Source organism: Gouania willdenowi, chromosome 1, assembly GCF_900634775.1.
Source record: "Gouania willdenowi chromosome 1, fGouWil2.1, whole genome shotgun sequence".
NCBI lineage: Eukaryota > Metazoa > Chordata > Actinopteri > Blenniiformes > Gobiesocidae > Gouania > Gouania willdenowi.
The window spans coordinates 22299859-22325444 of record NC_041044.1 but is presented as its reverse complement, the minus strand read 5'-3'; the positions used below and the strand labels follow the sequence as shown (position 1 = coordinate 22325444).

Below are 25586 nucleotides of genomic sequence, written 5' to 3'. Positions count from 1 at the left end.
TTTTAATGTCATTTTTAGTTTTCATATTGTTTTTTTTTTTTTTTTTAACTGTTTCATGTTTTCCATTGCACTTTTTAATCATGTAGAGCACAATGAATTGGCCTGTGTATAAAATGTATAAATAAATGTTATATAAACCAATAAAGCTTTTGCTTAACAGTATTAATAAACACTAATAAATATACTATGTCTGTGGGTCACATTTCGTCATCATATAAACCAAGTGGTTACAATAAAAAACATATAGTGAGGTTCTGTGCAGGCACTCTAAATGGTAATGTCTTGACACCTTGGGCAGGACAGAAGTCACATTCTGGGGACCCAGAAAAAAAGGAAAGCACAGGGGAAACATGTCAACTCAACAAACACTGGTCTAACTTTTCCCTGGTACTTGCACTTAGATCCTAACCACAAATAATGACAAAGAAATGACAAGCTGTGGAATTAATATAGACGGTCCTAATCAATTCAGCGAAGAAGAAAAAAATCTGAAAATTATTTTTCAAATTTAGAAATTAATAACATGTTTTCAGTTTAACATTAAAAACATGGATGTAATCAGTCCAGTTCTGTGGCAGCAGATTAAAGTCCAACCGATCTGTGTGAAAGGTCTTCTCCTGATCACGTGACTGTCTATCATTATGTGAGACGTGTGCGCGCGCTGTGCCCTTCGTAGGGACATTTGGTGTTTCGCTCAGTTTCGTCTCTCAACTAAGATATAATTACACTTTTTTTTTTTTTTTTTTTTTTTTTTTTTACTTATTTACATTTGTAAGTTGTTTGTATGTTATAAATTGCGAATAAAAACAACGTTTGAAAACTTTAAATAATTAAAGACTTAATTCTGATTTTTTGGGGGGCCGTGTTATGTAGTAATATTAAACCTTTTCATCCATAAATACATATAACTACATGTATTTTTTTAATGCGTTATATGTACGGACCTATGAACCCCCCCCCCAGGTCGCGCATGCGCAGGTCCAGAGTGTGAGAAAGCTTATTGGTTCCTGTTTCAGGAGTCTCTATCCAGCACGTAAACCAAACGCACTGAAACACTCACGCTGTTCCTGTGCGCGTCCTCGCGACCTACTGCACACTCACCGCAGCACTCCCACCATGGCTTTCTGCACCCGACATGTCGTCAGGGGCTTCTCGTCCTCTGCTCTGCGACCCGCTGTGATCAAACATGTCATGATCATCGGAGGTGGACAGATGGGTGCTGGGATCGCACAAGTAAGCGTCCAATGGCACAGACACTTAGCCGTGGAAGCTAACTTGTAGCCTCATATCGCTGCAGTGACGTACCGCACCGTGTGAATGACAGCTAACTTTTTTTTTCTTTTTTTTTTTTTTAACTGTTTCATTCACAACTTGGTCTTTTAAAAAAATTACAAATATTATGTTTCTAGGAATATTACATTTAGTTACAAACACTTTTTACGGGCAGCAGTGAATAGGAATGTATGTATATCCAAGGGTTTGTGTCGGACTAGTTTTGACCCTCCTTTGCTGCCGTCCAAGTGAGGCGCAGGTTCACAATAACTTTGTTGATACAACGCCAAAAAAATATATACACCAAAAACAGCTTTGAACAAATAAGTAAGGAAAATTGCAGTTACATAATTGCTTTTAAACTAACCACATTTATTTCCACAGAACCCATAAACAAGCAAGAACAAATACCAGTGGTTATCAACATATCAAGTTCCCCTTTCTCTCATTTCTGAATCTCAGTACCTTCTTATGTCCAACTACAACATTTTGTTCAGAATACTGTAAAAAAACAAAAAAAAACAACTATAAATCATAATGATGGAATGAATGAGTGATAAAACACATTTTAATCTCATTTTGTAATTAAGTGGAAAGAAATAGCATTTAGTGGCTCATGAATAGATTTATTTCTATTAATTTGAGAAACTGGTATATACAATAGAGTGAGTGTGTGTCAGGGTTATTATTATACTTCTTGAAATGTAATTTGTTTTTGTTTTTTTTTTTTCAGATTTTACCTATTTTTTTTTTTAGTTTTTAGTTTTTAGTTCAACAAGTAATCAAATACAAACAGGAGTGACAAAGGAAGTGGTGAATGAATATACATAATTTAAGACCTGACAATATATCATTTAAGACCTAGTTTTTCAAAATATGGACATATTCAAGGTTTGAAATCATCAAATGTAGTTTGTTCATGTTTCTTTGCCTTCTCTGAATGTGCTTTAAATTGGCCCTACTTGTTTTTATCCATGCTGAGTCAGCAGGTTGGCAGGTATAGCAGAATTATTTAAATTCTCTTCCTTCGTTTTGATTCTCCTTCTATCGTCCCACGGCTTCACCTGTCAAAGCCACTTTATGACGGAACACTGTAAACCGCACCGAGAGTCACTCCATTGCAGAGGAGTTACTGCGCATGTGCAACTTTTAACGAGAGTGGACGGTAAAGATTAGTGCGCCCCAAGAAGGAAATACGTCACCAATCACTGACACAGATGAACAAAACAACTGAGAGAGAGAGAGAGAAAAAAATGAACTTAACAACTTTACACATAATCCAGATATAACTTTGTTTTGTAGTATTTTTTATTCATTATTAATTATTATTATTTTTTGTTTTACTCAAACTAAAGTGCTGAGTGGTGGGGCGGCGCCTCAGCGCCCTCTGTTGGCTAGCCGCTTCTGGTACTAATATATCCTACACAAGTAGAAGTACTGTTACTTGATTTAATTTGCACTCAAGTAGAAGTAAGTCGTACATAAAATACTCAAGTACAAGTAAAAAGTCGCTCAATTAAATAGTATTAAAAGTAAAAGTTATTTTCACCCCCACGTTTATTTATGGTAATAAATCTTGCCACGGTTCCCTTGGATACAGTAAACATCTCATTTATAAACTTAAAAAGGAAAAGACCAAATCTTGCACAATTGGAACCCAACAACGGCATCTCTGTGAAATAAAAGGTTTGTCAAAATGTACAATTCTTTTTCAAATAAAATAACAGTTTATGAATTTAAAATAAATTTAAAAAAAATTCTAAGTAGCCACATTTATGAACTCTAAAACAGTGCCATGTGGGGAACAACATAATGAGTAGAAACCTGAACCATAGAAAGTGGCTGGGCATTGATCAGAAATGACACGACTAACAACATAGGGATTATGTTCAATGTGCCATGAAACGGAAATAAAAAAATCACAATAAATAATAATTTACTCAGTAACAGTTGAGTGTAGAAATGTAACAAAGTCCTTCCTTTAAAATGTACTTAAGTAGAAGTAAAGTTACTTATTTAGAAATAAACTAAAACAAAGTACAAGTACCCATAAGGGCAACTCATTTACAGTAATATGAGTACCTCTGCTCAGGATTAGTCAGATCAATGAAGGAACAATACTGATTATTACCACATTATCTTCCTTAAAGGTTGCTGCATCAACTGGTCACTCTGTGACTCTGGTGGACACGTCTGAGGAGATCCTGAACAAGTCCGTCAAAGGAATTGAAGGAAGCCTGAAAAGAGTCGTCAAAAAGAAGTTTGCAGACAAACCAGAGGTGAGACTCAACAAGCCACATCATCCACTAACTCTGGGATTCATTTAAATAAAGCAGAACTTAGGACAGAGTCAGCAAGTAGCCTAATGCAGGTTACTTCTGCTACTTCGAGTTGTTGAGTCCTATCTCTGTCACCATAGCAGCCATAATGTTTTGTATCCATCTTCTGCTTGTCTTATAGGCAGGTGCAGAGTTCATCCACAAAGTTCTACAGAGCTTATCAACCTCAACACATGCAGAGTCTGTGATCCAGAGCTCAGATCTTGTGGTGGAGGCTATCGTGGAAAACCTGAAGGTGAAACAGGAGATTTTTGGTCGTCTTGATAAGTTGGCCCCACAGTACGTACGGCTCTATGTCCCTTATACCTATTAGGTAATAAAGTTATTAGATTTGTAGTGTTGATTTCCTGTTCTTGGACTCAGACACACCATCTTTGCCAGCAACACTTCCTCCCTGCCCATCGCTGACATTGCCAGTTCCACCAGCAGACTGGACAGATTTGGTGGACTTCATTTTTTCAACCCAGTTCCTATGATGAAGCTGGTGGAGGTGAGGTCTGAAAATATGGCTTTAATGGTTGGGAATGGCTGAAATATATAAACCTTTTGCGTCATGGGAATCACTGTATTGTCACTGTACCACCAAGTACCGTGACAATAAAAGACTATTCTATTCTATTCTGTAGCTGATGCAGATGGTTGGTTGCTTTTTTTTTTTTTTTTTAGGTATGGTTGATATTTGTTTGCACGTTGCATTCAATGAGTTTATGGAAATCTTTGGAAACCACATTATACAAAGAAGTCCAGGAAAACATTAAAGACCTCCCCAATTCATGTTTTGTTACTACGGAGGCAGATTAGGGCCAATTTTGATGGGGAAAATAATTTTGGGCAAATCAAAAATAATGTCGAGATTGAAGTTGAAATGTTGAGAATAAAGTTGAAATATAATGTCGGGATTAAAGTTGAAATTTAGAAAATGAACTCAAAATACAATATTGTGATAAAAGTCGAAGGTTTGCTGATGAAGTCAAATCTACTGGAGCTGATGAGGGTCAATTCACCATATGACAACAAACAGCTGTCTACTGAATGTCGTGTATCGATGAATGCCTTAAACTATAACTTGACATTTATTTGTGGAAAGCGACTTGAGATGTATTGTCTCGTTTTCAAGGGAGACCAAACCGAACTATACTTCAAAGTTGGGTTTAATAACAAAAAAAAAGTATAAACACAGCGTTGTAATCTCTTTAAGGACTTTGAAAAGATATTGCCAAAAATCTGTTCAGAAGGAAAAACCAGTCAAGTTTAGAAGAGGTGGAGCATTCAGTCCATCTGTGGCTATCGATGAGCTACGGAAACAGATTATGGCCAGTTTTGATGGAGACTTGTTGTCGTATATGGTGAATAGGCCCTAGTCCGTAGATTTGACTTTAGTAGCAAACCTTTGACTTTATCACAATATTGTATTTTGAGTTTATTTTCTAAATTTCGACTTTTTAAGGTTTTTACCTTGTCGAAAGTCAAGTGCTATCTTTTCGCGACAGCAATGCATGTTTTATTATTGCAATGAAATAAATTAATTAATTTTATTGCATAATTGTGACCATCACCAGCCCTCCCTGGGGAAGGGTAAGAAACACTTTATTAAAGGGTGGATATAAAAAGAGAGGGCAGTGTTACACCTAGGTGAGGGGGAAGGAAATAGGGAAGAGGGAGTCAGGGTAGGACAGTGGCAGTGGTGGGGAAGAGTTGACTGTTTTAAGGTGAGAGTGCAATGGGGTGTTACATTTGTGCTTATTATACTTATCGTCTTTTCAACTTTAATCTCGAAATTTCAACTTTATTCTTGATTTGCCCAAAATTATTTTCTCCATCAAAATTGGTCATAATTTGCTTCCGTATATTACGATGCATCTAAACCCACAAAGGAAATCTGTGGTATTAACCATTGAGCCTAATATGACTTAATATATGTGGTGCTGATGCTAACTCTGCTAGCCATGGGGATAAAACGAGGAGAAAAAAAGCAATGCTCTAAAAGCAGTAGTGTTTCTACATGTTCATTGTTCACAGATGGTTGTATGACATGTCTACAGGTTATTGCCACCCCAGCCACGAGTCAGGAGACGTTTGATTCCCTCCTCAACTTCAGCAAAGTTCTTGGAAAAACCCCAGTGTCCTGCAAGGTGTGAAGGCTACCATAATTTGGAGTAAAACGTTTGTTTTGTGTGTATATTCTTATGTCTCAGAGCTTTTATTACTCGAGAATTGGACAAAATATTTGACAAAGTGACGTTTCCGATAGCTTAAATCCCCATTGCATTCGTTCTCATTGTTTCCTTCAGGACACTCCAGGATTCATTGTGAACAGACTACTTGTTCCTTACATGCTTGAGGCCGTTCGGTTGTATGAGAGAGGTGCGTTTGTATCACTTTTGCATTATTTGACCTTCGTTATGAGCTGACTCGTGATTCTTTTTTTCTATCAGGTCATGGATCCAAAGAGGACATCGACATTGCAATGAAGCTCGGTGCTGGTTACCCAATGGGACCATTTGAGCTGTCCGACTACGTGGGTTTAGACACAATAAAATTTATCATCGACGGTGAGTACAGCGAAACTTTACAGCTAAAGAAATCAGTGTGGTGTTTTACATTTGTGCTTCATTCTGTGGTGTCTTCAGGTTGGTGTGAGAAGGATCCTGGCAACCCGCTCTTTAAATCAAGTGAAATGCTGAACAAGCTGGTGTCTGAGGGCAAACTGGGCAGAAAGTCAGGAGAAGGCTTTTACAAGTATAAGTAGTAATCTTCCTGTGCGTTGGTTACACAGCCTGGAGGACAACAAGAAGCTAATCATTAAGCCTGACTGGAGTCACCGTGCCTTTGATGAAGACGCTACACACCACTGTTTTTTTTTACCTCCCATTTCCTTCCAAAGTCACAGAATGTGTGATCAATAAAAACATTCACTTAGGAAGACTTTGGTGTTATAATTAAACAACATACGCTGATTTTTTTTTTTTTCTTCAAACCTGAAGACCTGTGTGAGTAAAGCAAGAGAAAATGTACAGCAAAGAATTTCAAGCTAGAATATTTACAAATGACTTTCTATCTCATACACAGGATGGCGCTGTTACACTTAAAACGACAACTTTGAATATCTTAACAGTTGTGTAACAGCACTCATTCATGGCGTGTCAATCTATTTGTTCTAAGGCAATAATTGTGTTACAAGAAGCTCAAATCTTAGTTTTTAGTGCGATTTCAGTCGAAAACCAAATCGAAATCTTACAATTTTTAAATCTGTATTGTTGAATCGGTTGATATTTTAATTATGTTGTAGTTTTGGTTTTTCCGAGCCTTCACAAATGTGACAAATGTTCACTGAAAGATGACAAACAGTTAATCTCTACTGTGAAACTTGATGTATTGGTCTATTTGTAAGCAGGACAACATACTTGAAGTCAGTGTGGCAGAAACAGGTAAATGATAAAGTGAATCCGTAATAAAATCCCAACGTACAAAATCTCTACCTCTTGTTGAGAAATTGGACAGTCTCAGTATTTATTTATTTTTTAATCAAATGCCTACCCACAAACCTAACTGTAATTTAATGTTTGTTATAAAAATGTCATTTTATGTTTAGAAACTAGATTGAGATGTCCAATTTTTTCAAAATATGAGTTGGGATTTTGTCTTGTCTTTGGAAAAATCTACTTCTGGTGTGAATTTGTCAGAGTTTTAACAGAAATCTAGGTGTGACATTTCCAAAATACTGCTAATTTTGCTGTTCCTGATCAGAAGTGCACACAGTGAATATTAAATAATTCATCAGTTTTGTGTAGTAGTATATAAGATTGTGGTGACTGACAATTGTATGTATGGGGAAAGAGTTGAAGAGGGCAGGGGAGGCAATGGCATATAGGCCCTCTCTGCCAAGTAATTATTCTAAGGAGCTTTAAAGTCATAAAAAGGCACTTTAATGGGTAAATGAGTGAAGACTTGTCAATGGACCCGACCCAACAACAAACTGTCTAACGCAGTTTATAAGGTAAGGAAGGTTGACCCTGGTACTCATGGAAGGGGTTCTGGGTTGTCAATGGAGACGAGTTTCAGCAACACATCAAGCTAGAATTCTCTTTGCATTTCACAAGCTCTGTTTTTTTCCACGACACAAGTGATCAAACAAGCCAAGGATGCTTTTTCTTTATTTTCCTTTAAAAAACAAAACATGTTAAAACCATTCAAATGTGACCACTTGGGAAGCCAAATGCTATACCAAGAAGATGACAGTGACCCAAAATATGCTGATTAAAAAAGGAATTCAGGAAGAATTAAAACAGAGCATAAAAAAATCATAAAATGTTAGACATGTTTGCATGGAATAAACAACATGGCTAAAGAACACACTATTAGCTACCAGAGAGAAAAGACAAAAGGTCCATGGCAATAAAAGAAAGACTGTCAAGTGCTGGGGGTAAATATATATATCTGCTTCATTTGTCATTGTTTCGAACAATAAAATATAGGCCTCTGAGTTGTCACTCTCGCCTTTGTCCTAATGTTGCCTGCAAAAATACCAAGAAAAATCGACATATCCTGACAGTTTTAAAAAGTACACATACAGATCAAATATTTTACATCTGAGCAAGACTCGAGGTCACCATTTGTTACAAATAGTTATCAAAAAAAAAAGCCTTTAGTTTCAAATTTCTGCAAGACGCTTCAACAAGAAAAATGGCTTTCCTTGTGTCCAAAGCTTATTTATATATTTATATATACACCACTATATTAAAAAAAACAACCAAAAAAAAAAATCATTGAAATATACACTGAGAAATTGAAACAAGGATTCAAGATACAAAAAAAAAAAATAATTCAAAAACAATTTCAGTCTGAAATGCAAATCAAAGAGTTCATTTTTGCACCAAATGGTCATTCAACTCAAATGGTGTCTTGAGGACGTTTCTTGGACAACATGAGATCCCTCCATCTTCCTTAGTGCAGTCTAAAAAGAGGTGTTTGGTCAATGGGGGGGAAACCCCCAAATGGTCTAAAAAAAATCCAGTGAGAGAGGAAAGGTGGGGAGGAAGGTGCTGAGGGGGGTAATGTCAGCCTGATAAACTATACAAAGAGACCATGGTGACAAATAACTTAGAATAACTTAGGAACAGGTGTAAGGGGGGGTGGGGCGTTAGGGCGTTGGTGCGTACATCAAATGTGCTGTTTCTCAGTGCAGTGCCTTGGGTATAAGCTGATGGTTCAAAGGAAACAGGTGGAAACAGACTTTACAGGGATGTTCTCAGTGACAGAACGCACTTATGTGAGAGTGCTCAGCTAATCATGATTGTCTTGTTCAGGTTCGTTTCTCTCTCGAATCAAACAGTGAAGTGTTTTTTGGAGACAGAGGGTTTGGGGGATGTGGGGGGGTGGCATGATTGAGAGAATAGTGCAGGTTTGGGGTTCCTCTGAGAACTGGAGGCTTCAGTTTGGACTTTTAAGGGTCTTCATGGAATCTAACAGGCCTCCATCTCTAGCAGAGGGCCTGTAGCTGCTGCCTTCGCTTTGCATGTGGAGAAACTGGTCCGCTTTCCTCCTGAGGAACAACAAGAGGGAGAAAGTTAGTTTCATTTATCCCACAATGAGCAACACAATACTTATAAAGGCTGCCACCAGTTCATTTATCTATTCCTATTAGGCAGCGTGAGTAAAGGACAAATGAAAAGTAATGATTTGGGACAGAAGGGATTGCAACTTCTAACAGTGACAAAAATGGAAAGGGGAATTGCTACAACTAGAAAATGTTCAATTTACATACAGTAGAATATTCTGAAAGAAGTGACATTTTTAAAGCCAAGGTAAAAATACACGAGAGGTACAAAAACTATGATACTAGAAAAGCCAGTTTGTGTTATATTGAACCACCTAAACCAGAACAGAACTACCTATATTCACTTTTATTAATCAATCTATAACAGGATAGAGCTTATTGCCTAGTCACATTAAGTATATAAAGATATACGTACAAAATTAAATTGAAAGAAAAATGTTGAAACACTTAATGCAAATAAGCCTGAAATGTTTTTTAAAATGCAAGATGGATTTTTGTAAAATATGACATTTTTAACATTTTACAAATGTTACTTCTTATATGATTGGTTAAAAGTGGTTTGTTAGTAGCTAGTAAAATAAGAAGATAATTTTCAATGAAATGTAATGAAAATTAAACAATTGCATAAATTAGGAGAAATAAAGTGTTTCATGTTGAAACCTAAACATTCCCTTTGGATTATTCGGTACCTATGAAGTAGCTCACAGTTACAGAAAGGTTGGTGACCCTTGATGAACGTGATTCTGGTTTATCAGGAATTGATTCGATCTTTTTTTCCTCTTATTTTATTTAATTACTTTGCAGATTGATGATTGTAAAATCAGTGAATTTGTAATGTTTTTATTGGTGTTGGACCCCAGGAAAACTAGCTTTTGTCTTGACAGAAGCTAATGGGGATCCTGATAAACAATAAAACAAACACTAACACTCTTTGATGACTTGTTTGTTGGCATCCAAAGCTAAAGTCAGGTTTCCCGTATAAAGCCGTTAGAATGTAGCCCTGAATTGAGTGGCAAAGTAAAGAACACATTCAATGGTCACTTTATCTTTGTGTGTAACAGAGGCTTTCGCACTGCGCTGAACTCCTGAGGGGGTGAGGGGGTCAGTGGCAGGATGTGGGCTGTTCTACCTTTGATCTAGTCCAACACGGGGGTTGCCGTGACCCAGCCGTGCAGTGCTACGCTCCTTTGCTCATTCCTCCTTTTGCTCTCTCTCAAGGTAGAACCCTATTGTGTTGCTCCTGGTTGACATTTAAGCTGCCGCTGTAGGTGGGCGACGGAAAAAACCTCCGCCTGCCTGAACTCACACACATTCTGCTCTTGACCACTTTAGTCTATCTATATACTGTATGTCGACAGATGTTAGAAACACTAGCACAGTGTGAACTTGATTGATGTGATTTCTTCAGTTCTTTTATTGGCAGCTCAACACACCACACCATTGTAGTTACAGTTCAAGAATTTAACTCTAGTTTTCAAACAAATAAAAAGACGTGTTTCTTCACAACAGGTCTGATGGGAATATTTCACACTGTCAAATCTAAAAGCCGCAAACTTGAGATGATATCTCACAAAAAGTTATTCTGATTATGGTACCATAATTTTTCACACATATATATATATAACCCTTATTAACTATACAGTATGTCAAAATGTATGGACACCTACATTTATTTTTAGAAAAATGGCAGCGAAATGTCCAATCCAGAACTGATCCAGATGGAACTCTGTGTGGTAATTGTGGAACCAACCTGACGTAACTGAGTCAGATTTCATAAAGATCAGTCAATTATGTGAGATTTGGACTTTTCACTAATGAGGGATAGGGATCTTTCAATTTTTGAAACTGACTGATCTAGAATCAGTATGTTGTTCAGGTCTAAAATTAAATTGATTGATATTTATTTGTTCTTGGCTGTCATCCAACATATACAATTCAATACAAAGAATAAACATTGATTTAAACAAGCGAAAATGGAATGGGCTGAAGCAGTAACTGCTTTTCGGAGCCCATCCCCAAACAGCATTATATAAAAAACAAATCAATAACAGCACTATTCATCAACTTATGTTTCAATAGGTGCAAATAATTTTGATTTCTGAACATGGACAGTTAACTCATTCACTTAAAGTGATTCCAAACGTTAACACCATAAACAGAAATGCATCTTTTAACATTTGTTCTAAATTTACTTTTTTCAAAATGTTAGGCAAGGCAAATTTATTTGTATAGCGCATTTCATACACAAGGCAACTCAATGTGCTTCACATGATAAAACATTCAATTGTTTAAAATCAATAAGAACATTTAAAATCATCAGTAAAATCAATTAAAATCATCAACAAACACATCAACATCATGACCAAAAATCTCTCAATCATATGCAGTAGAGAAAAAAAGTGCCTTTAACTTTGATTTAAAAATGTTCACATTAGATGCTGACTTCAGCTCTGCTGACAGTTTGTTCCACTTCTTTGCAGCATAACAACTAAAAGCAGCATCACCATGTTTACTGTGAGCTCTGGGCTCCACTATCTGACCTGTGTCCATAGATCTGAGAGACCTGCTGGGTTCATACCTGACTAACATGTCACTGATGTATTCTGGACCAAACCCATTCACAGATTTATACACCAGCAGCAGAACTTTAAAGTCTATTCTGAGGCTGACTGGGAGCCAGTGTAAAGACTTTAAAACTGGAGTAATGTGTTCTGACCTCTTTGTTCTGGTTCAGACCTGAGCTGCAGCGTTCTGAACCAGCTGTAGCTGTTTGATGCTCTTTTGGGGGATTCCTGTCAGAAGACCATTACAATAGTCCAGTCTGCTGGAGATAAAAGCATGGACCAGTTTCTCCTGATCTTTCTGAGCCTTTAAACCTTTCACTCTGGAGATGTTCTTTAGGTGGTAGAAGCTGTTTTTGTGATAGATTTGATCTGACTGCTGAATGTAAGATAAGTTAAACCTGTTAGGTCTAAATACGTTAAGACCGTTGCTCAATCACAACTCAAGGAGAAAAACACTATCTGACTTAAAAGGCGACCAGAGGCAGAGAGGTGCGAGCTGCAGCTCGGAGAAAAACCCAACAAAGAGACACAGAAGTCTGATATAAGTTGAGTTGCTCTGAGGTGATGCCTCAGAACGAGGTATTTATTATAGAAAACATAGACCACACCCAGAGGGGCTGTTTTTAAATTATATTTTCATTCTCTTTGTTTAAAAAGTGATATAATACCCAAAGGAAGGCTTTTAACCTTACTAAATCCATAAGTTTTATTGTTCGAGACTTTTTAAACAGTTCGTTGGCAATTCCACTTTATATATTATTCTTAATGCTCTCTTTTGTAATTTAATTAATGGATTTATATATGTTTTGCATGTATTACCCCAGCTTTCTGAGCAATAGGCCAAGTAAAGCAATATAAGAGATGAATGAAGCAATTTCAGACACTCTCCATCTAATATACTTTTTATTCGATGTAGAATGCCAATAGTTTGATTGCAAACCCAAGTTTATAGTATAATCTGTCCTACACAATCCAAAACACATCCATTTTGTTTTCTTTTCATTGAAGGAAAGTTTGTTTTTCTTAAACCACTTCTCTAATTTTGTCAATTCGTTTTTCTACTGCTGAAATTAAATAATTAATAAATTGAATTTTCCATGGCGTAAGGTCCTTCTTTGGTTAAAATGATATAAGTACATTTAACAAGGTAATAAAATGTACTTTAAAAGCTTGAAGAAGGTCTGAAAATTCAATTGAAAACAGTTTTCACTGTCTTTGAGAGCCCCATGTTGAGGACTAAGGCAGTACATCATGATCAATAAAATAACTTTAGAGAAAGTTTAAATAACTTAATTTACAGATATAATCTTTATCTTGTGTTCCAACCTTTAAAAGATAAGAGTTACAATAATGCACACCGACTTCTGCACTGAACGTGTGACTAAAGCCCTTAAATTAAGCCCTTCTTCTTTCTTTTGCTAACATTTATTCAGCACTAGTCTAATTAACACCAACAAATACTGAAAAGGTCCATTTAGGAAAATAGTGTACATTGGTGACAGCAAGTCATATTGTAGATCTGGAACCAAATTCACAAAACTCGTACTATTTGTTTTTTTTAGAAAGGTACTATTGATGAAATCTAGTAACTAGTGTCGAGCTTTATTGTTCACAGGATGTGTTTTCATGAAATATAAGAAGCCGTTATTAACCCAAGCGCTCAGCAAAAATCTAATACAAATAGTGCAACCAACCAATTTCACGGAAGTCTGTTGTAATGTTCACCCACGGGGCCGTCGCAGGTGGACCCTTAGGTTGAAGCTGTTACCTGAACCCACTTCACAGAGCTGGCCCCATTCTTCAGTGGAGAATATGTGTTCATCAGGCAGTGAAAGTGTATTTTTTCCTGCCGTGATCTGGGCTCAAACTAACATAAAGTTAGATCCAGTTATTGACAAGCCAGAGTTATTTTAGACCCAAGCAGCTTCAAATAGACTCTGTGATCAAAGTGGAGAGGCAAAAACAGAGGTGGAAGATGCCTCCTGCGACTAAAAAGATGGATGTTATGTGGAGACGGGAAAAGGAACGGTATTGGTTTGTTTCTCCCTTGAGACAAAGCAAAGTGTGTGAGTGTTTTTTTGGTAGAAGAATCAGTTGTGCCCTGCTGGTAACACTCAAACGTTGACACACACACACAAACACACGCGCGCAAACTGCTTTACCACATGTGAAGGGGACAGAGGCGGCATTTCCCAAGGAAAACTGACCCCGAGCCACACAGACGGAAAACTGAGAGGAACACAGCCCTCACAGAGAAAGAGAGAGCCCTTGTCGCTTTTATTTACCTCTCCTGCCCTCCATCTTTTCATCCCAGATTCTGAAAGCAGGCCAGTGCGCCCGGCAATGCACCCAGCTTCCTGGGGATCTTTTTCTTTTTTTTTACTCCCCCACCACAGGCTTTGGCCTTCCTGGGGAGGAACTTTGAAGGGCTGTGGGTAAAAAGTGTGTGACTGTTTGTGTGTGTGTGTGTGGGCATATGTTCTAAAGAGTTTTGTGCCTGCCTGGTGGTAGGGTGTGTGTGTGTGTGGGGGGGGGGGGCACCAGGCCAGAGCTTCACAAAGTCCAGCCGACACAAATGTACGGATTCAGGAGCGGCTTGACCCCTCCTCCTCCACCTCCTTCCACATTAGTGCTCAGGAATGCTGGCTGGACTTTTTTTTTTGCAGGAAATGAAACGCTCCACTGTTCAGAAGGCGAGACCATTTTGTCTCTCCCCCCTTTTTCTCTCCCCCAATTCTTTTTGCCTCAACTTGACAGAGTGTGGAAGGAGTCGGCAAGCTCTCACTCAGCGTTTGAAGAGCGGGAGGTTAAGATAACTGGCACAGCCTCGTGCCTCAATCGCTGCTTTCACCTCCCTGCCATATCAAAGCACCCACAGCTGGGGCCTGCACGCCCTCCAGCCCTCTGACCCAAGCCCCGCTAACCTATCCGCCGCCTACGCTCCCACACTCCCTACACGCAGCCTCATTCGCACATCAAATATCAAAACACTGCCGACACATGATTAAAAAGAGGCGTCGCCAGCACAGGCTGAGGAGAAAAATATGCAAACATTTGATTTAATAGCTGTGTATGCAATATAAAGAGTGACGGTAAAAAACATGATTCAGCATATGATTACAGGTTACCAAAAGCCACATCTTAGATTGCTCCAGTCTTATTGTTTACCGGTAACGGAAACAGACGATGCACTCACACGCACGTGACTCGCCACACCTGAAATCTGTTATTCTCGGTTGTATAGCAGATAGTTCTGTTCCGCTGTTTACTCCTATGATATTGTTTGGTTCCTCTGAGAGCCTGTATCAGCCTGTCTAATGTTCACACCACATTTCTTTAACCACTGGCACTGCCACAGGTGTGCCCACTGAAGTCCTCAGTATTACCCATTCAGCCAAAAGATATGCAAATGTGAGATTACTCTCTTATTATTCTGATAAGAGAAACATAGAACCTTAAATATCTAGACCAGTGGTTCTCAAACTAAACTGTCAAATAACCCCTTTCTCTACTATTTGACTCCAAGTACCCTCTTATGTCCGACCACCACAATTTGCTCAATTCTGTGGAAAAATAACTATAGAGCATAATGATAGAATGAATGAGTGATAACACACATTTTAAATAATCTCATTTAAATTAAACAGTGTTCAGTGCCTCCTGAACAGATTTATTTCTGTAGTTTTTAAATATTTCCGGTCATCTCCCTCCTGGTGTGGGACCAAGACTGACCCCATTTTCTAATCAAGAAATTTCTATGAGCATTTTTTGTTGCGTCATTGTGTGTGTTTTTGGTGTCATTTTGTGTATTTTGTTGTCATGTGTGTGTTCTTTTTATTATTCAATATATTTTTCTAATTATTTTGTGTGTTTTTGGTATTATTTAAATATTCTCTCAGTGTGTTTTTGGCGTTTGTTTATTTCTTATGTCGTTTTGTATTTTTCTGTTATGTTTGTATATTTCATCCTATTTTTTGTGTTTTTGTTGTCGTTTTGTGAGTTGCTGGTAATATTCAGTGTGATTTCCTTTTTATCTAAAAATGAACATTATAAACACATATGTAATGCTTTCATTTGTTAATTTTCCTCTCTCTCAAATACCTCCTGTCGTGCCATCGCGTACCCCCATTTGAGAAACACTGATCTATCAAAAGGTAAATAAATAATTCTCCAAGTCATTAGGTGGCAGTAAGTATCATTACAAGGCAGTGAGTGTGTATTTACTTTTGAAAGAGTCTATTTGATTAGTCTTTAGCAGAAATACTCGCTTGAATAATTTTGACTTCAGGATTGGAAATGATCTCCATCAATATGGGTCAACCATTTACATGTAGGTGTTTACAATCCAGCACGGCTGACATTATCAGAAACAGAGCGTGTCATATATCAGAACAGCTGAGAGTTGTCATGTTTTAATTTTCATCAAAAACAAAAACAATTCTGGCTCTAGATTTCCAGTTTAGGGAAACATTATCCCCACTTGTTGTGTTTTTATCAAGCATCACTGAATATTTTCTAAGGGTCAAATTTAACATACATTTATCTTTACTTTTCTGACATTTGAGGTATTATTCTCATTGTGCATTTGAGAAATTGATAATTGTTTTAGGGAATCCCTTGCAATGCTTGAAAAACGCATTTACCAGTCTGGAATAATTACTGGTTTTGGTATCAATTCATTTCCAACAGCTCATTCTAGGTCACTAGATCCATTCGTCTTACTTACAGTGAAAAGCACAGTACACACACAATGACAATTATTACACACACACTTACTCCAACATCTATAACATTGATTACATGCTGCTGGACTGCAGATAAAACCTCATGTGCTTCAGAAGAAAAGGCAAACATTGCAGAAAGCGAAGCACAGATTTGTTCCCTTGTCTTTAATTGAAGTAGTGGAATGGCAATAGTTTGATCTGATCTTTAAAAAGCCAACTCTTTCATTTTAGTCTATTCCCATTCCACAAAGGTCTATTAACCCAAAGATTGCTTATCAAACAGATGGAGGTTTTTCCTCTGACTGCAGTTTCCTGCCAAAAGCCAGCATTAGGACATTCCATTTGTCCATTAACTGCCTAAAGATGACAAAGTCTTTCTCAAGGGTAACTGTAATTGACTGACGTCTTGTCCAGGGACGTCTGCCTGGCACCTGATGTGTGTTTGCTTAAAGGCAAACTCAGGAAACTAAAATGTGATTATAAAAGGAAGAAAAGTAGCTGAAGCTTACAGCAGTGTTTGTTGTTTCTTTTATGAAAAACCTTTCACTAAGGAACAAGTGACTGTAATAAGTGTGAGAACAATTTTAACCTGTGCCATGTTCATTCAGTCATTACCCGTTGACTTATGAAAATGTTACACATGATGCACTTTATTATTTCTGTAGAATGTTTGACTTTTAGGAGCTTTTATCCTGTATGTGGTTGCAAGTCATTTTTAGATTAATATTTTTACATTTAAATATCCACAAAGCTGCTGCAGTTGGACATTTTTTATTTTTGCTCTACAAGGAAACTAAAAACTTAGGACACTTAATTGATGGTTTAAGATGTTTGTCCTGCAGATTATTATTACTATTATTATTATATCACCTACCGCAAACCCTGTGATTTTTAAAAACCAAAATAATGCTGTGCACTTTATTTTGGTAAAAAGCTCCAAACAGGTCTGCAGTGTAACCTGTTGGACACGTTTATTTTGTTTTTAATATGTGAAAAATTAAAAACTAAAGGAAGTGATATAATTTAGTATTTTGGACAGCAATGTTCTAAACTTTTAATTCATATTCGAGATGACTACAAACTTGTTGTTTTAACTGCACATGAGGTACTGTTTCACAGATAATGTTGACTGTTTTACAATAAAATAAGATTGGAACATTCAAGGTGTATGTTGTCAGTTAAACACATAGGTGATCGGTGATGGGCCAGAAAATTGCAATCGGTGCACCCCTATTTGAAATTAATGCACTTAACACACTTCAGAATCAACGTGAAACACATCAACCTCTAAAAATGCTGTGTAATGTTTAAACTAAATCAAAAGTTGGTCTAAGGGGATGAATAGTTCTGTACATTATCATTAGGAATCAACAAGTGAGATGAGAGGGGCTTTAAGGTCTAAGTAGCACAAAAACAGCAAGCGTGGCATCTGTGTTTAACATTGAGAAGTAAAAAAGGGAGGGTGTGGTTGTGGTCAAAGGAGGAATGAGGAAGGGGAGTCACTAACAGCCCAAACCTCAGGCATGTGTGGGTGAGACGGAGGGAGCACAGTAGTGTGTGAGGCGGAGAGGTGGTTGAGGGGGTGTCACCCACATCTAAGGCGGCGTTGCAGGAGGGAGCAGGAGGTGGGTTGGGGGTGGGGGGGTCTGTTGGACGTGGGCAGCTGAAGTCTGACCATATTCCCCTGCACAGCTCAGTCACTGCTGCTAAGGGGAGGGGATATCAGGAGGGGGGGCGCGTTCAAAGAGCCGACACAATGACTGTTCTCTCTTCTGTGGTCACGCTTCAAAGGCCGGCACCGCCACTCGTGGCCTCCGTTGGGACTGAGGACCGGCACAGGAAGAGGAGGAGCGGAAAAACAAGAGGTGTTAAGAGCAACGACAAGAGCAGGAGCAAATCTGGGGTTTGACTTAACAATAGTTAAGAGGACAAGTGAGACAAGAAGGAAAAGAATCACTCCCTCAAGTCCCAGCATCACCTCCCTGCCTGTACCCCGTTACCTGGGGGCCCTTTATTAAACATTAAGCATCTCACGAGGGGAGAGTTCTGCTGCAAGACAGACACTCACAGCACATTTACGCCTCCTACGATAGGCTCACAATGAATGAAGGAGCCGCAAGGGTGAGGTGGGGTGAGAGGGCGAGTAAGAGAGAGGAAGTAGCGAAGACATCACAAAAGCAAAGAGACTGGACCCTCATACTGTTTCTGCAGCTGGCCAAACCACAACACAATGGGCCCGAGACTCAATCCAAACAAATTTGGAGCCCCAGTCTAAACAACCGGAGCACCTTAGCTGCGTTTTCTCCCATGTAAACAAAGACCTTCATGGGGGTTATTGTCACCACCATTCTCACTGAAGAGTCAAAAAGGGGTTGAATATCACAAACATGTTAGTGGTAAAGATACACAACAAGCTAAAATCACACATGGGTACTTACTTTTTAACAAAAGTATGACATAATGTAGTTATTTGGAAAACAAATAATGAGTTGAGAGTAGGTTTGGCGCTATTTTAAAGAGTAGCTGTATAGTAAGACTGTCTAAAAAACAAAAGAAAAGATTTGCCAGGGACCCATGCTGATTAAAGCCTAACTTTCCTACTTCTGCTTTTTCTTCTTTCTTTATTGTTTTTGGTTTGTAAGACTGTTAATAACATCTTCTCATTGCTTGTGTGTTGCTCTGACCAAGACCCACACTCAGTTATTTGTGATCCAGAGTTGATCCCCAATTATCCTTGGTCACTAATAAGACGGGGTGTGGAGGCACTCGGGTGTGCCACGGTGGCCTGGAGGCTGATTGTTGAACTGAAACAGCTCAAGAAATGGAGACAGACACCGAATCTTGCCTAATTGCCCTTTGTGTTTATGTGTGCGTGCACGTGTGTTAGATATAGGTAGAACAAAGAGTTGAGTGATGAAGGTCTGAGAAAGGAAGAGGGTGTGATGAAGGAAACAAATAGAGACTGAGAGGCTGGGTGTTCCAGGGATGAAACTGGAGGATGAGAAGCCGCTGAGCAAGAGAACTGACTTTTTGTTACCCCACCATTGCCCCAATGCACTACCTCCCTCTCAACCCCTCTCTGCTCATCAGTCTTCTGACAGCTTACTGCTGGCTGCACACATCAGAGGGAGCAGAGCCAGGGCTGAGACGGAAACAGGAGGAGGAGGAGAGCGAGGCCAGCAAAGCTCCTACTACTTTCCTTTATATTTGTGGACTAAATACATGGATGGCGTTTGGCCTGGATGTCTGCAGGCACCGTAATCAACCATCTTCCAAGAAAAGCAAAAACTCTGGATTAAGGACTCTTATCAAAGAGCAAGGCAAATGTCACATCTTATGTCGACCAAAATGAGTTCAAATTAAATGTTGAACAATGTGACTCACAGGCAAATTTATGGGCTACTTCACAACTCCGTGAATCACAATATCAAAAAACCACCTTTGTTAGAAAAGTCTCCACCCATTGTTCAAACTGTGCAGAAGCTGAAATGAGAGATAGCCTGGAGGGCATGCATGTGCCTTGTCAGATAATATCTCCAAGGCTGTAAAACAGTCAGACAAAAGGCGATTGGCAGCAGAGAAAGCAAAATAGAGATATAAATCAGGAGAAATCCAGAAACTACTGTAGAAAAGGAGGAGTTTAAAAGCACATTTTCAGTTGGATTAAGAAATAAAGGGTAGCTGGTGTAGAGTGACCAAAGAGGAAGAACAATACTTGAATTCGACCAAGTCATAGCAAAGATTTCTCAGAAAGTTGCTTAACTATATTGTTTATTAGGCAGTGTTCTTGACAGCAAATTTTGATTTAGTTTGTCAGTCATTTTGATCGACGTTTTAGTCAAAATTCAGTCATCAAGACTATTTCAGCTCAAACAAATGACATTAAGATTTCACTCGACAAAATCTGTTCTAGATATAGTCGACAAAAACAAAGTACTTGTTTTTTTAAAAGATTAAATTACCATTTATCAACCTGATATCGGGATAGTATTGTTTGTAAACACACAGACAGATTTGATGTGATCAATGCATAAGACCACATCAGCCGTCTTACGACTACAAACCGTTCAATAAAAGCAATTTTGATTGGATACCTTCCAATAAAGAAACTTAGTTCTGATTCATTTGTCCCATGTGAAAATGTATCTTTTAAATTAGGCTCGTTGTTTTCACTTAAAATGTAGTTGATGAAAACTAAGATATTTTTAGTCAACAAAATGAACACTGGTAATAGGCTCACTGTCTGACTGGAACAGAAACAAAATAAACCCACTTTGAGTCATAAACCTCTGCTCAGTGACTCAAACCTTGGTTGGAAATGGTCTTCCAAGTAGCTCAATACAAGTGATGCACTAACAATGTCTGTCTCGAATCAAACCAAAACTTTGCTCAGCTATTTATATCAATAGTGGATGAGCTAAAAACATCAAAATGAGTCAATCTTGGCCAATGTTAACCTTTTCTATACGGTATATCCAAAAATACGTGGATTATGTTTTCTAAACACTGCTCATATGGGGAAGGACAGATGGAGTCGATGCTGGGACAGATGAAATCAAACAGACAAATGAGTTCATTTTAATATGTTTTTTGGCGTCTATAGCAAGCTAACCTCAATCCAGCTCTTTGGGATCTGCATAAATTGAGGGCTTGGGGAGTTGTGGCAGTATCCTTGGTATTATGCATATTAGTTTAAGGCTGTCACTTAGAATAAGCAAGGGTGTCCATCCCGCTGCGGCTAGGCACTGCTAATTATTGGATCAGAGATAAAGTGCTTTTACCGCTTGCGGTCTCTATGCTGTGAAAGGCGGCTATGGCCAAAAGAGGAAGAACAGACAAGCCTAATTTTGGCTTCAGAAACAACCATCGGGTCAGGAATCGATCAAGTAGAAAACCATTGTCTGGTGTGGGTGATTCTGACCTAAGAGCAAACATGTCACATCTGCCAAGCTTTTTCTGCTACCGAAAGGCAGCGGAATAACAGGATGCTGCCAGACCCACAGGGAGGCAGAGAGACGTGAAGCAAGATCCAAGGAGAGTAAGCAAAATTGAGAGGGAAAATATAGTTACACTGGAGACCCTAATCCTTCTTACTACAAAAGAAAAAAGGGACAGGTGAGAGTTCAGTCTGACATTTGATCCGAATCGATGCATCTCTGCAAATCTTTCACCCGTTGGGCTGAAAAAGGGAGAGTGACTATGAGTGCTTTTGTTATGAAAGCATTACAGACACCCTGAACCCCAGATAGCATGAAATCTTATTAAGGTATAGCATCTCATTAAGTTTTTGCCAAACAAGCTGCCGGTTCCCTGCTCTGCTTCACAAAAACGTAGAGAAAGACAACACATGTAGTCCATATGGGGCTGAGCTGACATTGTAGCCTCTATCAGGAGTGGAAAAAAAACCTGAGCTGGTAAAAGTGGTTTCAGATGTAATATAAAGCTGTTGTAAGTAAACATTTTTCTAGATAAGCTTTCACATTTTCTCAAATGACGATATTTTCTACATTTCATGTGCTATCACAGACATTGTAGCACAGACACGGCCACACATTTTGATGTATAAATAGACAAACTTCAAACACAAAGTTTGTCTACAGACATCAATGACTATGGTAAGGTTGTGTTGGACCTTTTTAGGATTAGTCTGTGAGAACTTCCTTGAAAATCACGCACATATATGAACTGAATAAATAAATAAATAAATAAAATATATAGAAGTAGACCAGACAGGAAAGGCGGTGAAGGTTTGTCTTACCATATTCTCAGATGTACGCCGTTTTCATTCTCTGGCCTGTACCTGCAGAAAATTGCATCTTTAAAAATTTTTCGGTATTTGAGCGACAGATATTGTTGTCCAATGGCCTACATAAAGCACAGACCACATAAATATTGACATTAAACTAATGTGTCTACAGGTGGGTTCTTGTCGCCATTAGTGGGCTCAAATAAGCAGCTAAAACAAAGCCAGTAGAAAAACGTAAAAAGTTTAGGATGTCGGCATGATAGTATTAAAAAGACAGACTAATCCCAAAGTAGGTGTCAGTACAAATCGAAGGATGAGAGTCGGGCAACAATCAAAGTGACAGTGGGATGTAAACAAAGAGTGTGTGGAAGTGAAAGTACAGTTTCATCCCCTTTATTTTAAAGATGGAGCAACAACGTGACCAAAAAACTTAGAAATGGGACCTACCTGTGGCCGATTCCTGCAACTTCTCCCTCTTCCGCTTCTTCTTCTTTCCCTAAAAATATACAGAGGAACGAATAAAGTGTGGCTCCAGCACTCACGCTCACTAGACCACTCTGATATCCAGCTGCTGACTGCCATGTTCACTCATCCCCTGCAGGGCATCCGAACAGCATCTCCAAGCACTCCGATATCTGCCACCAACTACAACACTGAGAGGGAGTGGGTAGCTAAAAGTCTGATAACCATGTAAGTAAGCTATACTCTCTCTCAGCTGATTAACATCATGTTTGATAAACATTACTATCTCTTTGAAGATGATTTGAGTTGTGACTAGGACCCTTTCCTACTCTGTGACCACAGCTTTAACCTTTGATGATCTTCTAATTACAAAAACATGCAAAGTGCAAATTAAAAACACTCCAAATAAATAGGTTAGTTTAATCAACTACAGTGAGCTAGTCACTCCGTTTCCAGTCCGATGGTGGGAGTGTGTAAGGATTTATAGCTCATGCTAAATCCCCAGGGGGGGGAGACTATAGGTATAGATAGCAGTGAAGAGTCGTTCTAGTCAAATATAAGCAGCACTTTGGTTTCCTGCTGCAAAGTCTGCTAATCCACTTATTCATGAGCTAATCTGCCTTCTACTGCTGTGGCAAGCAAGGAAGTAGAGGGGCAGAGTGAGGGTGGGTGAGCGAGAGAGGATGGGGGGCATGGGGCAACAACTATGAATGTTGCACTCTCTCCATGCCAGGGTACAATTATTTTGGGGTTTTCCAGGAAGGATGCAGTCACAGAGGTACTAAATTAAATGACACAAATTGTTTTTGTTTCTTTTTTACGAATAAAATTTTTGACATTTCTGGTGACGCATTCGACATCATACTTGTTTGTCTTTATTTGTTTAAACAAAGCTTTAAATAATGATATGCGTCCCCTTACTAGCCTTGCTGCACTAGCCTGTTCTTCCCCTCAGCGAGGCAGTTAGCAGTGGAACAATGGAGGCAAAAAGAGAAGGGATGCTGCTGATGTCCGAGGGGAGGCAGATAAACACCACAACGCACTTTGGTGGTGGAGTGAATGTGAGTGCTGGAGCCACACTTTTAATAATAGGGGTGGTGCTTTCTCTCGGACAAAATCCATTCACGCCAAACGAACAAACATGTGCACATTGTGTGGACCCACTGCTTCCTAAATCCAGCCGAGCAACTAAAGGAGCAGACAGCAGAGTGTGCTACGTAACATCAGTGCTCTTTCACATCCGCAGCTGATGTGGAACATCAAAGACTAGCGTAACCATTACCCAACAATTTTTACTCAGTGTTCAGGATACAACAATCCATCTCAGCGCAGATGCTTGAAGAACATTGAATCTCGGTGCTATGAATTACACATTAGGCTGAGACAAAAAGGCTCGACAAATGGAACCCATTAGCTCATAGAAAAACTTGAGTAGAATAGTGTGTTTATATCATCTTTGTGTCCACAGCCATGCAGCGCTAACATAAACAAACATCACAAATCAACAAGAGCTCAAGCACACACACCTCTGCCAATCTGTTCTGTTGGTACTTACATAGTTATCTCGAGCGGACCAGCCAGGGTAGAGCTGCATGTGGAGCTGCCGTTCCTTGCGAGCTAATTCATAATACTTAGCTTGCTCTTCCCGTGATAAAGCATGCCACTGTTTCAGTACAAAGCAGAAACAACATATAGTCAATTACTAGCATACAATGTATCACAGAAATGTGTAATGGTGTCTTGGTGAAGAGAAACACAAAAATCCTTTCAACTTCTAAACCTTTGGAGTAGAAAGAAAGAAAGAAAAAAGAAAGAAAGAAGAATGAAAGAAAGGGTGGGTGGAGGAAAAGACAAAGAAAGGGGGGAACATGATGAAGAGATTAATGCACACGAATCGAAGAGAGAGGAAAAAAACTTTTGAATTAATTTACAAAAAAAAATAAAACTGCTTCCAATTTAGCAGCAGTCTTTAGTCAAACTATGTCAGCAAGCAATTACTCTGCTCAGGCCACAAGCTAGGCTTTGCTGTGGCTGGCTGCCTCAACCACCAGGCCTATTCGTTAGGGCGTTTAACACGCCTCTGTGGTTCCACTCTCTTCCCAATTCTCAAACGAACAAATTCTGCCATTTCAAGCCATGCCATTATCCAGGCATATTTCATGAAAGCCACTTTGATTAGATGTCACTCAGATAGCTAGTTGGTATCTTTGCTGCTGAGTATGCCATCGCTGTCGCAAACATTATCACGATGGTTGAATTAATCCATTTTAATAAACAGAAAATAAGTTGGATTCAGAAGGTGAACCCTAGAAGACGAATTAGAGAAAGAGAGCCGTGCATCACAATATGTCAACATGACCTACTCTTCGTCCCAGGATCTGATTGATGGCTGCGCTCTCCTTCAGCGTGCACTCGGCGACCACATTGGCACGCATTTCTTTCATGTACAGCATGAAGGCGTTTAGCGGCTTCTTGATGTGCGGTCTTTTAGGTTCCTGCTCTTTTCTCTGTTCGTGCTGAGGTTTCCTAATGGAAAACAAAACAAAAAAAACAAAGCTAATGAGATTTTTTTTTTAATAAAGATACAGTTTATTTTCTTTCTATTTGTTAAATAAGTGTGATGCTGCACTGGTGACAAAAGCTGCAGTACTTTGCCATGTGTGAAAGCTAAAGATTAACATAACCTCACTAAATGTTCCACATTTTCATAACGCACAAGTGGCTATAACACACACAAGATCCTGTTTGTATTTCAATTATATTCTCATTAAATTACAACTTTATTCTCAAAATATTACAATTTAAATCTTGCAATAATACGACTTTAATCTTGAAATGTTATGAGTTTAATCTAATAAAATTACGATTTCATTAAGATAAGACTTTATTCTCGTAAAATTATGGCTTTACAATATGACTAAC

At 38.7% G+C, this 25586-nt stretch overlaps 2 protein-coding genes across 7 annotated transcripts in view; one reads left to right on the top strand and one right to left on the bottom strand.

The window, feature by feature from the left end:
* The first annotated feature begins 1042 nt into the window (after positions 1-1042).
* On the top strand, positions 1043-6534 carry hadh (hydroxyacyl-CoA dehydrogenase). The gene is made up of 8 exons (XM_028435889.1): positions 1043-1233; positions 3423-3551; positions 3733-3890; positions 3975-4101; positions 5654-5743; positions 5903-5975; positions 6047-6163; positions 6242-6534. The coding sequence occupies exons 1-8, from the start codon at positions 1117-1119 to the stop codon at positions 6358-6360; spliced, it is 930 nt and encodes a 309-aa protein (XP_028291690.1). The 5' UTR covers positions 1043-1116; the 3' UTR covers positions 6361-6534.
* Positions 6535-7747: 1213 nt separating this feature from the next.
* lef1 (lymphoid enhancer-binding factor 1) overlaps positions 7748-25586 on the bottom strand; it is a 49442-nt gene continuing 31603 nt past the window's right edge. For 2 of the 6 annotated variants that reach the window (XM_028435574.1, XM_028435751.1), the window contains 5 exons: positions 25028-25190; positions 24220-24327; positions 22650-22698; positions 22215-22256; positions 7748-9153 (listed from right to left, as the gene is read on the bottom strand). In XM_028435574.1, coding sequence (XP_028291375.1) covers positions 22222-22256; positions 22650-22698; positions 24220-24327; positions 25028-25190 — 355 coding nt within the window. In that variant the 3' untranslated portion in view covers positions 7748-9153; positions 22215-22221. The remainder of the gene's footprint in view (positions 9154-22214; positions 22257-22649; positions 22699-24219; positions 24328-25027; positions 25191-25586) is intronic. The other 4 variants (XM_028435333.1, XM_028435512.1, XM_028435660.1 and 1 more) reach the window with 3 other exon arrangements.